The sequence below is a fragment of the Aquarana catesbeiana genome, linkage group LG04 (genome assembly GCF_042186555.1).
Source record: "Aquarana catesbeiana isolate 2022-GZ linkage group LG04, ASM4218655v1, whole genome shotgun sequence".
Lineage (NCBI taxonomy): Eukaryota > Metazoa > Chordata > Amphibia > Anura > Ranidae > Aquarana > Aquarana catesbeiana.
The window spans coordinates 9,384,672-9,399,655 of NC_133327.1; the positions used below are offsets into that span (position 1 = coordinate 9,384,672).

General features: G+C 45.5%; 1 protein-coding gene across 1 annotated transcript; it reads left to right on the forward strand.

The window, feature by feature from the left end:
- Positions 1-4,248: 4,248 nt before the first annotated feature.
- On the forward strand, positions 4,249-10,223 carry LOC141139038 (E3 ubiquitin/ISG15 ligase TRIM25-like). Its single transcript, XM_073624814.1, has one exon. It carries the CDS (start codon positions 4,599-4,601, stop codon positions 6,204-6,206), a length of 1,608 nt encoding a protein of 535 aa, XP_073480915.1. The 5' UTR covers positions 4,249-4,598; the 3' UTR covers positions 6,207-10,223.
- Positions 10,224-14,984: the final 4,761 nt, after the last annotated feature.

Below are 14,984 nucleotides of genomic sequence, written 5' to 3' on the forward strand. Positions count from 1 at the left end.
GTATCAGGCGGTGTAGGGTGGGGGGGGGGGTAGTATTGGATTGTAGTACAGTGCTGTATCAGGCAGTGTAGGGTGGAGGTGTGTAGTATTGGATTGTGGTACAGTGCTGTATCAGGCGGTGTAGGGTGGGGGGTGGGTGTGTAGCATTGGATTGTAGTACAGTGCTGTATGGGGCAGTGTAGGGTGGGGGGTGGGTGTGTAGTATTGGATTGTGCTACAGTGCTGTATCAGGCGGTGTAGGGTGGGGGTGTGCAGTATTGTAGTACAGTGCTGTATCAGGCAGTGTAGGGTGGAGGTGTGTAGTATTGGATTGTAGTACAGTGCTGTATCAGGCGGTGTAGTGTGGGGGTGTGCAGTATTGTAGTACAGTGCTGTATGGGGCAGTGTAGGGTGGAGGTGTGTAGTATTGGGTTTAGGGATGGGTGAACGGTTTGGCCCTAGCATGAGTTTGGGCAAAAAGCTTTGCAAATTAGGACGCAGTGTAAGCTGGTTGTTAAGGACACGGTGCCCGGCTTCCTGGTCCCGTTCCTTAACAACCGATGAGTCATCAGTTGTCAACGAGTTTCCCCACTGACAGCTGAATAAAAAAGTGGGGGTAAAAATAATAAAGGGAAAAAAACAGTGTGGGGTCCCCCCCCTAAATCCATACCAGACCCTTATCCGAGCACGCAGCCTGGCAGATCAGGGAAGGGGAGAGGACGAGCCTCCCCCCCCTTAAACCATACCAGGCCACATGCTCTCAACATGGGGGGGCTCTGCCCCCCCACCCCAAAGCACTTTGTCCCCATGTTGATGGGGACAAGGGCCTCTTCCCGACCAACCCTGGGCTGTGGGGGTCTTATCGGAATCTGGAAGCCCTCTTTAACAAGAAGGTCCACAGATCCCAGCCCCCTCCCTATGTGATCATCATTGTACCCATTCACCAAAAAAAGTGTCAAAAGTAAGAACCACAGAACAATAAAAAGTGTCCCTCATGTAAAATCCACCGTCAATCATGCCGCCCGACGGACCTGAATTTACCAAGAGAGGTGTTGAGTGATTAAACACAGTGCTGTTGGTCATCAGAAGCTAGATCATCATTTACCTGGACATCGGAAAGAAAAATAAAAAGTTTAAAGAATTTAGGTTTAAAATAAAAATAAAGATTTTTAAAAGACCCCCACCTCCAATCCAACATGCGCATAGGGTGTATACACATCCAATTATTCCACCACACATACTAGATACCACCACACACATCGAAGTGGGAGCAATCATTCTAAGGCCAGCATTTACTGTTAGCGCCAAACTTGTTGGCTTTAAAGGCTTTAAAACGCCACCTATGGACAATTTTGAGTACTGTAGTTTTTCACCATTTCGTCGGATGCATTATTGTTTGGCCCTAGCAACAAAAGGATTAAAGTTAGACAAAAAGAAAAGCTGCACCTAGGTGTGGCAATACACAAAATAGTGCAAAACGGGTCCCCAGCACATGTTCAACCTAGCCAGCCAAAAAAAAAAGGGGGTGCTGGGAACCCCCCTTTTTACTGTTCTGTATATTGCCCTTCCCAAGTGCACCTTTCTCTTTTTGCTACCTTTTGAGCAAATCAGAGCAGATGAAGATGCCCTGTGGGTGCTTTATTGTAATCGGGGCCCTGATTACATCCCTAGATGTCCTCTGTGAGGAGATGCCGCTGATCGGCTCTCCTCTCCTCACACTCTTGTCAGTGAGAGGCGAGGAGCGCCGATTACCGACATCTCCTTGTTTACATGTGACCGACTGTGATTCGACACAGAGATCCGGGTTGCGCCGTGTCCTAGCAACACGCTGCGTCTGCCGCGCTGCGCGCCCGATCTGGGAGCCGTCATATGACGCCCACCCAGAACGAGACCCGCACCGCCCAGCCGTCATTTGACGGTGGGCGGGTGGCAAGTGGTTAATGGGCGGCACCCATGTGCCCCCTATTGACGGGCGGCACCTGTGCTTCCCTTATGGACGGGCCCCCACTGGGTGGAACTCGTCCACAACGGCACTGCAGTTGGAGAGGAAGTCAAGAGGAACCTGGTTCCTCTATGGTTTCCTGAGTCACTTGGGAAGCATTTTGATTGTATGCTGCTCCTCCATGTGACTCTGGCAGCCATCTTGAGTCAGGCAAAGTCTGTTTAAGGCCCTGGCTACCAGGCTTGGCACGCATTTGCGAGTGGGTAGAGTACCTACTAGTGACTGGGAAAGGTTCCTGACAAGGGGGAAAGCATAGGATTACAATTTCTCTAGACATCTTCCCACTTGGGCATGAAACAGCCAGGCTGCATTCTGCCCCTCCTAACAGGTGCTGTCAGTTCGGCTGGGACCTGCTCTCTACATGCTGTTGGAATCCATGAGAGGCCCTGATTTGGCTGTCTTCCCTCTGGGTTTACTGTTAATTGTTTTTGCATTAGTTATTACAATATACAGTGCCTTGTAAAAGTATTCACCCCCTTTGTTTTTTTAGCTATTTTGTTACATTACAGCCTTTAGTTCAATGTTTTTTTAATCTGAATTATATGTGATGGATCAGAACACAATAGTCTAAGTTGGTGAAGTAAAATTAGAAAAATATATACATTAAAAAAAAATCTCAGAAATAAAAAACTGATAATTGGCATGTGCGTATGTATTCACCCCCTTTGTTATGAAGCCAAAAAAAAGCTCTGGTTCAACCAATTACCTGCAGAAGTTACATAATTAATGAAATGATGTCCACCTGTGTACAATCTAAGTCTCACATGATCTGTCATTACATATACACACCTTTGTGAAAGGCCCCAGAGGCTGCAACACCTAATCAAGAGGCACCACTAACCAAACACTGCCATGGAGACCAAGGAACTCTCCAAACAAGTAAGGGACAATGTTGTTGAGAAGTACAAGTCAGGGTTAGGTTATAAAAAAAATATCCAAATCTTTGATAATCCCTAGGAGTACCATCAAATCCATCATAACCAAATGGAAAGAACATGGCACAACAGCAAATCTGCCAAGAGACAGCCGCACACCAAAACTCACGGACCAGGCAAGGAAGGCATTAATCAGAGAGGAAGCACAGAGACCTAAGGCAACCCTGGAGGAGCTGCAGAGTTCCACAGCAGAGACCGTATCTGTACATAGGGCGACAATAAGCCGTACGCTCCATAGAGTTGGGCTTTATGGCAGAGTGGCCAGAAGAAAGACATTGCTTTCAGCAAAAAACAAAATGGCAAGTTTTGAGTTTGCGAAAAGGCATGTGGAAGTCTCCCAAAATGTATGGAGGAAGGTGCTCTGATCTGATGAGACTAAAATTGAACTTTTTGGCCATCAAAGAAAAACGCTATGTCTGGCGCAAACCCAACACATCACATCACCCAAAGAACACCATCCCCACAGTGAAACATGGTGGTGGCAGCATCATGCTGTGGGGATGTTTTTCAGCAGTCAGGACTGGGAAACTGGTCAGAGTTGAGGAAAAGATGGATGGTGCTAAATACAGGGATATTCTTGAGCAAAACCTGTACCACTCTGTGTGTGATTTGAGGCTAGGACTGAGGTTCACCTTCCAGCAGGACAATGACCCCAAACACACTGCTAAAGCAACACTTGAATGGTTTAAGGGGAGACATGTAAATGTGTTGGAATGACCTAGTCAAAGCCCAGACCTCAATCCAATTGAAAATCTGTGGTCAGACTTAAAGATTGCTGTTCACAAGTGCAAACCACCCAACTTGAAGGAGCTGGAGCAGTTTTGCAAGGAGGAATGGGTAAAAATCCCAGTGGTAAGATGTGGCAAGCTCATAGAGACTTATCCAAAGAGACTTGGAGCTGTGATAGCCGCAAAAGGTGGCTCTACAAAGTATTGACTTTAGGGGGGTGAATAGTTATGCACAATGACTTTTTCTGTTATTTTGTCCTATTTGTTGTTTGCTTCACAATAATAAAACAAAAAAATTTTCAAAGTTGTGGGCATGTTCTGTAAATTAAATGATACAAATCCTCAAACAATCCATGTTAATTCCAGGTTGTGAGGCAACAAAACTCGAAAAATGCCAAGGGAGGGGGTGAATACTTTTGCAAGGCACTGTAAGTTCACATCGTATTGTGTGTTATTGCCACCGCACCGTGCTCTACCCCACCTACGCACTGCTTTACAATATTCCTGTTCTCCTGGTGAGCCCAGCAGCCTGGTGCAGGAAGTGTCTTTTACAAGTATTCCTGCCTGCCTGTAAGCCCAGCACCCCAGTGCTGCACACAACTCCTGGCATTCCTGTAGTCCATGCTTTTCCAGATCTTTGTCTCCAGTGCTTTCCTTTACTTGGTCAGTCTGTACCCTGCATGGGTGAAATCTCTAAGCACACCTCTATCAAGCATCCAGGCTGCACAGAGGGTTCATGATTCCAACCATTTAGAATATCCCTATGCATGACAAACAGATCAGCAGGAAAGCTGTATAGCTGTAAAATCTTGGACAGTGTGATCAGCAGATCGCTCCCCTCCCTTCACTCCCTCTTGTTCTGCACACATAGATACAGTATATCAATAAATCCTACTCTGACTCCCTCCCTCTGACACATCTACTTAGTTTCGTTTCTCTCTTCTGCAGTCAGCGATGGCGTTCTCTGATGCGAGGAAGGAGCTGGACTGTTCCATCTGTCTGAACATTTATACCAATCCTGTGACTCTGAGATGTGGACACAACTTCTGCCGGGACTGTATAGAACGTGTTCTGGATACACAGGAGGAGTCTGACTATTATAACTGTCCTGAATGCAGAGATAGGTTCTACGAGCGTCCTGCACTTGGCAGGAACACAACACTGTGCTACATAGTGGAGAGCGTTCGATCTACAGAGCCAGAGAAGACGGAGGAGAAGAACCAAAAACAGATCTGTACGTACTGTATTCACTCTCCTGTACCTGCTGTTAAATCTTGTCTGATGTGTGAAGCTTCTCTGTGTGATGACCATCTGAGAGTCCACAGCAAGTCATCCCAACATGTCCTATCTGACCTCACCACTCCCCAGAGGAACAAGAAATGCTCCGTCCATGAGAAGATCCTGGAGTATTACTGCACCGAGGACTCTACCTGTCTCTGTGGGTCCTGCAGGCTGCATGGAGACCATCAGCAACACCAGGTGGAGGCCCTGGAGGAGGCCTCTGAGAAGAGGAAGGAAAGCCTGACAGATGCTTTGCAGGAATTGGTGAAAAAGAGAGAGGAGATGGAGGAAAGCATCAAGAGTCTAAAGAAGTACAAAAGAAAAGCACAAGACAGAATAGACGGTGTAACCAAGAGAGTCACTAACTTATTCAGAGACCTCAGGAGACAACTGGACATCCTGGAAAAAGGAGTTCATAGTGAGATAGCCAGGAAGGCAGATATTGTTTCTTTTCCCATCTCGGGTTTAATCCAGGATCTGGAGATAAAGAAGGCCGAGCTGTCCAGGAAGATACGTCACATTGAGGAGATACGTAACATGACAGATCCATTAAGTGTTTTACAGGAATCAGACAAAGGTGACTTGTGTAATACTGAGGATGAAGATGAGGAATACAAAGAGAGACGTGATAAACTCCTTCATGGTGGGGAGGATCTGACTGCAACTGAGATCATGCCCCTATTACATAAAGGATTATTTGATATAATAACAGGGGTAAATAAAGGGATAAATATACCTGAACCTGCAGATATAACACTGAATGAAGACACGGCTCATGATTGTCTATATATTTCAGATGATAGGAAGACCGCACACAGGGTGGTTGAAAACCTAATTCGTTTTCAATCATCAGAGAGGTTCGGGAGATACTCCGAATGTCAGGTGTTGAGCAGTGAGTATTTCTTCTCAGGGAGACATTACTGGGATGTGGATGTTGGGGGATCATCAGACTGTAGAGTTGGGTTGTGTTACTCCAGTATAGACAGGACATCAAGGCAAGCGGGGATTGGAGATAATTCCATGTCCTGGTGTCTGGAGATTGAGTCTAACAAATTATCAGTAAAACATAACTGCAAATCCACCACTTTAGCTTGTAATTCTTTAATAAACAAAGTCAGAATAAATCTGGATTACGAGGCTGGGAAAATCTCATTTTATGAGTTGGGTATCCCAATCCGACATTTCCACACCTTCATCTGCGCCTTCACTGACTCCCTCTATGCTGCATTATATGTAAAGGAAGGTTGTATAAAGATGTGTAAAGAAAATCAGAAGGTGTGACACATTTAACCCCAAGACTGGCAGCATCACTGGCATTCTGATTGGTGGACCTAGGACCATATATAATGCATATATAATCCATACATCTGTAAAGTGTCTCCTACTAGCAGGTGCTGTGCTCACCGATAGGGTTGCATCGATTTTAATTTTTGTTTTTTTTTTACCAGTGCGATTTGAGCCCATACAAAATGAATGGGCTCAAAGCGCACTGCTAAGAATCACATGCAATTTTAACAGGAATGTCTGAATCGCATGCGTTTCTCCCCACCACTCCCATGTGAACCCAGTAAAGAAAGACAGGAAAGCTCCATCTATGTGCAGCAATTTGCAAACAGTTTATTAAAAAATCTTATAACACTTCACATGTTAAAAGTGCATATCTGTAATATGTCAAATCCAAATCTGCATGGTCATAGTATCCTGTCTGCTGATGATGGAAATCCACGGATGCTTGCGGTGCTCACAGGGCTGGAAGAGATGCATAGGTGGTCCCCCCCCCCCCCCAAGCTGACGTCACTTCCGCCCTATACCCACGTGTGCGCTCCAAGCTGGTTTCCAGGGGTCCTGGGAACTTCCTACATCTCCTCCAGCACTGTGAGCACCGCAAACGGCCGTGGTTGGTTGCCAACATCCCGGTGTAAGTAGAGAAAGAAAGAAATCCCCCCAAGGAAATTGGACTTTTAAGAGGCAACTCAACCACCAATAATCAGTATAAAAAAATAATTTATTGATACCATTTAATGATACTATATCAATAAATGATTTTTTTATACTGATTATTGGTGGTTGAGTTGCCTCTCAAAGTCCCATTTCCTTTCTTTCTCATATATCATTGTTATATAAACTATTCTGTTCCGAAGTATCATTATTATGAACAATTACTGCTGTGCTGTATCATTATGATAATCTATCACTATTAATAAGGAAAGTTATTCAAATGCATCACTTTTATTCATCACTAATCTAATGTATCTCTATTAATATGTAAATTGTATTCCAATGTATCACTATTATTATCAATAATCTAATATATATGAACGAGTGGAGAAATTTCCGTGAAAATTAGGATTTTGAGTTTGCAAAATGCTTTGATAAATTAGCCCATAATTTCTCTATATTTTAATTTACGCTACAGTTAGCTTCAGGAAATATATAATGTATGGTCATGTTGTAATGAAAAGTGTGTGTTTTATATTTGGTATTAAAAAAAAAGTGTAAAGTAATAGTGAATTGTAGTACATTGCTCAGTGCTATATCAGGCAGTGCAGGGTGGAGGTGTGTAGTATTGGATTGTAGTACAGTGCTGTATCAGGCGGTGTAGGGTGGGTGGGAGGTGTGTAGTATTAGATTGTAGTACAATGCTGTATCAGGCGGTGTAGGGTGGGGGGGTAGTATTGGATTGTAGTACAGTGCTGTTTCAGGCAGTGTAGGGTGGAGGTGTGTAGTATTGGATTGTGATACAGTGCTGTATCAGGCGTTGTAGGGTGGGGGTGTGCAGTATTGTAGTACAGTGCTGTATCAGGCAGTGTAGGGTGGGGGGGTAGTATTGGATTGTAGTACAGTGCTGTATCAGGCAGTGTAGGGTGGAGGTGTGTAGTATTGGATTGTGGTACAGTGCTGTATCAGGCGGTGTAGGGTGGGGGTGTGCAGTATTGTAGTACAGTGCTGTATCAGGCAGTGTAGGGTGGGGGGTGTAGTATTGGATTGTAGTACAGTGCTGTATGGGGCAGTGTAGGGTGGAGGTGTGTAGTATTGGGTTTAGGGATGGGCGAACGGTTTGGCCCTAGCATGAGTTCGGGCAAAAAGCTTTGCCAATTAGGACGCAGTGTAAGCTGGTTGTTAAGGACGCGGCGCCCGGCTTCCTGGTCCCGGTCCTTAACAACCGATGAGTCATCAATTGTCAATGAGTTTCCCCGCTGACAGCTGAATAAAAAAAAAAAAGTGGCGGTAAAAAAAATAAAGGAAAAAAACGGCGTGGGGTCCCCCCCCCATTCAAAATCCATACCAGACCCTTATCAGAGCATGCAGCCTGGCAGATCAGGGAAGGGGAGAGGACGAGCACCCCCCCCAAACCATACCAGGCCACATGCCCTCAACATGGGGGGGGCTCTGCTCCCCCCCACCTGAAAGCACTTTGTCCCCATGTTGATGGGGACAAGGGCCTCTTCCCGACAACCCTGGGCTGTAGTGGTCTGCGGGTGGGGGGCTTATCGGAATCTGAAAGCCCCCTTTAACAAGAAGGCCCACAAATCCCAGCCCCCTCCCTATGTGATCACCATTGTACCCAATCACCAAAAAAAGTGTCAAAAAGTAAGAACCAAAGAAAAATAAAAAAAAGTGCCCCTCATGTAATCCACAGTCAATCATGCCACCCGACGGACCTGAAGTTACCAAGAGAGGTGTTGAGCGATTAAACACAGTGCTGTTGGTCATCAGAAGCTAGATCATCATTTACCTGGACATTGGAAAGAAAAATAAAAAGTTTAAAGAATTAGGTTTAAAATAAAAATAAAGATTTTTAAAAGACCCCCCACCTTCAATCCAACATGCGCATAGGGTGTATACACATCCAATTATTCCACCACACATACTAGATCCTACCACACACATCGAAGTGGGAGCAATCATTCTAAGGCCAGCATTTACTGTTAGCGCCAAACTTGTTGGCTATAAAGGCTTTAAAAGCGCCACCTATGGACAATTTTGAGTACTGTAGTTTTTCACCATTTCGTCGGATGCATTATTGTTTGGCCCTAGCAACAAAAGGATTAAAGTTAGACAAAAGAAAAATCTGCACCTAGGTGTGGCAATACACAAAACAGTGCAAAACGGGTCCCCAGCACATGTTCAGCCTAGCCAGCCAAAAAAAAAGGGGGTGCTGGGAACCCCCCTTTTTACTGTTCTGTATATTGCCCTTGCCATGTGGACCTTTCTCTTTTTGCTGCCTTTTGAGCAAATCAGAGCAGATGAAGATGCACTGTGGGTGCTTTATTGTAATCGGGGCCCTGATTACATCCCTACATGTCCTCTGTGAGGAGATGCCGCTGATCGGCTCTCCTCACACTCTTGTCAGTGAGAGGCGAAGAGCGCCGATTACTGACATCTCCTTGTTTACATGTGACCGACTGTTTTTCGACACAGAGATCCGGGTTGCGCCGTGTCCTAGCAACACGCCGCGTCTGCCGCGCTGCGCGCCCGATCTGGGAGCCGCCATATGACGCCCACCCAGAACGAGAGCCGCACCGCCCAGCCATCATTTGACGGTGGGCGGGTGGCAAGTGGTTAATGGGCGGCACCCATGTGCCCCCTATGGACGGGCGGCACCTGTGCTTCCCTTATGGACGGGCCCCCACTGGGTGGCACTCGTCCACAACGGCACTGCAGTTGGAGAGGAAGTCAAGAGGAACCTGGTTCCTCTATGGATTCCTAAGTCACTTGGGAAGCTATTTGATTGTATGCTGCTCCTCCATGTGACTCTGGCAGCCATCTTGAGTCAGGCAAAGTCTATTTAAGGCCCTGGCTACCAGGCTTGGCACGCATTTGCGAGTGGGTAGAGTAGGGACAGGTACCCCGTTTTTTTAGGGACAGAACTAGTGACTGGGAAAGGTTCCTGACAAGGGGGAAAGCATAGGGATTACAATTCCTCTGGACATCTTCCCACTTGGGCATGAAACAGCCAGGCTGCATTCTGCCCCTCCTAACAGGTGCTGTCAGTTCGGCTGGGACCTGCTCTCTACATGCTGTTGGAATCCATGAGAGGCCCTGATTTGGCTGTCTTCCCTCTGGGTTTACTGTTAATTGTTTTTGCATTAGTTATTACAATATACAATGCCTTGCAAAAAGTATTCACCCCCTTTTTTTTTTACCTATTTTGTTACGTTACAGCCTTTAGTTCAATGTTTTTTTAATCTGAATTATATATGATGGATCAGAACACAATAGTCTAAGTTGGTGAAGTAAAATTAGAAAAATATATACATTAAAAAAAATTTTCAGAAATAAAAAACTGATAATTGGCATGTGCGTATGTATTCACCCCCTTTGTTATGAAGCCCATAAAAAGCTCTGGTGCAACCAATTACCTGCAGAAGTTACATAATTAATGAAATGATGTTCACCTGTGTACAATCTAAATGTCACATGATCTGTCATTACATATACACACCTTTGTGAAAGGCCCCAGAGGCTGCAACACCTAATCAAGAGGCACCACTAACCAAACACTGCCATGGAGACCAAGGAACTCTCCAAACAAGTAAGGGACAATGTTACATAGTTACATAGTAGGTGAGGTTGAAAAAAGACGCAAGTCCATCAAGTCCAACCTATGTGTGTGATTATGTGTCAGTATTACATTACATATCCCTGTATGTTGCGGTCATTCAGGTGATTATCTAATAGTTTCCTGAAGCTATCAATGCTCCCCGCTGAGACCACCGCCTGTGGAAGGGAATTTCACATCCTTGCCGCTCTTACAGTAAAGAACCCTCTACGTAGTTTAAGGTTAAACCTCTTTTCTTCTAATTGTAATGAGTGGCCACGAGTCTTATTAAACTCTCTTCTGCGAAAAAGTTTTATCCCTATTGTGGGGTCACCAGTACAGTATTTGTAAATTGAAATCATATCCCCTCTCAAGCGTCTCTTCTCCAGAGAGAATAAGTTCAGAGCTCGCAACCTTTCCTTATAACTAAGATCCTCCAGACCCTTTATTAGCTTTGTTGCCCTTCTTTGTACTCGCTCCATTTCCAGTACATCCCTCCTGAGGACTGGTGCCCAGAACTGGACAGCATACTCCAGGTGCGGCCGGACCAGAGTCTTGTAGAGCGGGAGAATTATCGTTTTATCTCTGGAGTTGATCCCCCTTTTAATGCATGCCAATATTCTGTTTGCTTTATTAGCAGCAGCTTGGCATTGCATGCCATTGCTGAGCCTATCATCTACTAGGACCCCCAGATCCTTTTCCATCCTAGATTCCCCCAGAGGTTCTCCCCCCAGTGTATAGATTGCATTCATATTTTTGCCACCCAAATGCATTATTTTGCATTTTTCTACATTGAACCTCATTTGCCATGTAGTCGCCCACCCCATTAATTTGTTCAGGTCTTTTTGCAAGATTTCCACATCCTGCGGAGAAGTTATTGCCCTGCTTAGCTTAGTATCGTCTGCAAATACAGAGATTGAACTGTTTATCCCATCCTCCAGGTTGTTTATGAACAAATAAATAGGATTGGTCCCAGCACAGAACCCTGGGGAACCCCACTACCCACCCCTGACCATTCTGAGTACTCCCCATTTATCACCACCCTCTGAACACGCCCTTGTAGCCAGTTTTCAATCCATGTACTCACCCTATGGTCCATGCCAACGCACCTTATTTTGTACAGTAAACGTTTATGGGGAACTGTGTCAAATGCTTTTGCAAAATCCAGATACACCACATCTACGGGCCTTCCTTTATCTAGATGGCAACTCACCTCCTCATAGAAGGTTAATAGATTGGTTTGGCAAGAACGATTCTTCATGAATCCATGCTGATTACTGCTAATGATATCATTCTTATTACTAAAATCTTGTATATAGTCCCTTATCATCCCCTCTAATGCCCCGTACACACGGTCGGATTTTCCGATGGACAATGTCCGATCGGAGCGTGTTGTCGGAAATTCCGACCGTGTGTGGGCGCCATCGGACATTTTCCATCGGATTTTCCGACACACAAAGTTGGACAGCAGGAGATAAAATTTTCCGACAACAAAATCCGATCGCGTCAATTCCGACCGTGTGTGGCCTGTTCCGACGCACAAAGTGCCACGCATGCTCAGAAGAAATTCCGACACGGGACAGCTCGTTCTGGTAAACTTAGCGTTCGCAATGGATACAGCACTTTCGTCACGCTGCAATGTAAAAAATGGTTTAATACAGCGCACTCTCTTCTTCTTTATAATGTGACAAGAATTAAGTAGTTTTGCTGCTCATATTCACACACACTTCTCACAAACTTTTATTTGTGTTTTTTTAGTGGGATTCCCTCAATATATTGTTATTAGTTGTCACATCTGACAGTTTTATATTTTTTATGTTTTTTTTTTTTTTTGTTTTTAAGCCTTTTTTTTTCTTTAATGTTTGGATTTTTTTCAAGGCTGATCTTTGTTCAATGTTATTTTTATTTTTACTACAGAATATTTTTGTGTGTGTTTTGTGTGGCAAGTTACCCCAACACCATTGATATCTTTTATTATTTAATCTCCAGGAGATTGTTTGTTGTTGGTGTCCCTTGTTCATTTCACATTGTATATTTGAAATGTACCTGAATCCTCACAAACAAACTGTCATTTTTGAAGTAAAACACATAGGAGAGTATAATTCAAAACAAAAATCCTTTATTAAGGGATCAGAACCAAACAAAGAGGAAGGCAACACTGGATCAACAGCTGAAATTAGCGAAGCCTGGGAACCCCACGGCAGACATCAATTCTTGAACATCAAAATTGGTGGCCTGAGGAGTCCATATGTAAGGGAGGGCAGTCTGGTCCAGAATTCGCAGAGATCTGGATAGCAGCAGATGACATCTGTGTCCCCAGGCTGTGATACCACAAGAGGCTGCATCTTTTGGCCGACCAGACTGGACCCAGGCCAATCACTGTCTGGTCTTCCTTCCACGCTTCCTTCCGGGCTGTGGCTGTGCAGTTGGAGATGTGGCAGGAGGAGGAGTAGGACCTGGAGGAGGAGGAGGACTGGGGGGACCTGGAGGAGGAGGACTGGGGGGACCTGGAGGAGGACTGGGAGGACCTGGAGGAGAGGGAGGAGGAGGAGGAGGACCTGCAGGAGGAGGAGGAGGACCATCCCAAAGCTGTGTGTGAGGTGTAATTTGGCCCCTCATACCTTTCTCCAGAGCCTCTGATATGAGGGCCTGACACATGGCTTTTTGGCCCTCCTCCATCCTCTGCATTTTATAGGCTATGAATGCAGCAAAGTTCTCCTGCCTGGTGTGTGGTGCTCCCAGGACCTCTGTAGCCCTCCAAAAGAATCTGATAGTCGCCTCCTCTAGGGCACTCGTCCTACTGCCACTTTCTCTTTTCAGGGGGGGTGGAGGGACCTGCAGATCAGCCAGCCGGCTCGGCCCGGCCACCTCCTGGCTGAGACTTCCCTGTGTATGAAAAAGGGACATAGTTGTAATGTTTTGCATCATCAATCACAATCCTAAATTAGTACTCCAAACTAACATCTAGTTCACATCATTGATTGGACAAGCAGAAATATTTACAGAAATGCTATACCTGGCTCAATCTGGGCTCCTCCACATGTGGCCTGGAAGGCCCAGGTTGGGCGTCAGAAGCCTCAGCCAGGGGGGAAGGAAGCGTGGAAGGAAGACTGGAGAGGGATGGCCTGGGTTCAGTCTGGCCTGCCAGAAAATGTAGCCTGTCATAGTACAACATCCTGGGGACATAGATGTCATCTGCTGCTCCGGATCTCTGTGAATCCAGGACTTTCTTGCGCTCCCTCAGATATGTGCTCCTCAGGCCACCAATGAAAATCTTTAAATAAGTGATGTCTGCCGTGGGGATCACCTGCTTCACAATTTCACACAATTGCTCCAGTGCTGCCTTCCTCTTTGCTTGGTTCTTGAAATGGGGGTGGGTAATCTCCCACAGACAGGGCAGCTCACTTAGCATATCAATGAATAGTGACATGAAGTCAGTATCTCTCATTAAGATATCCATGTTCACTGCAAGACACAACACAAGACAAAGCCTAATGTCAGACAAAACTCTCCTAATCTTGTTACAATATAGGCCTCAATCTAGAAGCAGTATAGGCACAAGTTTGTCTCTTACCTTCGTTCTTACGATCGGCGCGTCCAATGCTCCTTCCTCCGCTCACAGATCGTACGTAATACGCACGCGTGTTACGCTTTATACACACTGCGCATGCGTGTAACTCCGCCCGCCCCTGACGTTCTTTCTAGTGTATTCCCCGCCCCTTTTCGTTCGGCGCAGTGGGTGAAGAGCATGATGGCAGAGTTACAGCAGGTGCGTGCTAATTCTAGCAACGAGGAGGAGGAAAGCCCGGATCCAGGCACGTCCCGATCCAGAAGGAGACGTTTTAAGGCCACAAATATGTCGTTTGGGGAGATGTTGGAGATGGTACACATCATGAGGAAGTCCGACTATGACGGAAAATATGGGCCTTACCCCCACCCCAACATCCGAAAGGCCAAAATCATTGGTAAAGTGGTCCGGAGTCTGGAGAGGAATTTCGGGGTACGAAGGTCTAAAGATCAGCTCAGGAAGCGGTGGTCGGACCTGAAGTTGAGAGAGCCAGAGCAGTACCGAACGATCCGGAGAGTGCTGCAAAAAAGTAAGTAGTTGTGCTGTGTTCCTATTCTTTCTGTCTTTATTACGTTCGTTCTGCTCCATATGCTTTTATTAATTGTAACGTTTAAAAGGGCAACTTTAATGTTCATGGGCCCATTATTCGTTCGTATCAAACATTTTTATTTCGGCCTCTAGAACACCATTGTTTAGGCCATATGCATTTTCACACATTTTTTTGGGGCCTACTTGGATGCCAAATATTTGTTTGTGTAGATGGGTTTGTTACTAGAATGAAATGACAACTAGATTGTGTGTAAAGAGAGGACACTGAGCAGCTGTTTTCACATCTGGACACTGGAGCACTAGTGTGGGACCCCAGAACACCATTTTTATTAGGGAGGCACACAGGTGCTCCAGTGTATACTATAGGGGGGGCTACATCTGTGAAGCTTGTACCAAACAT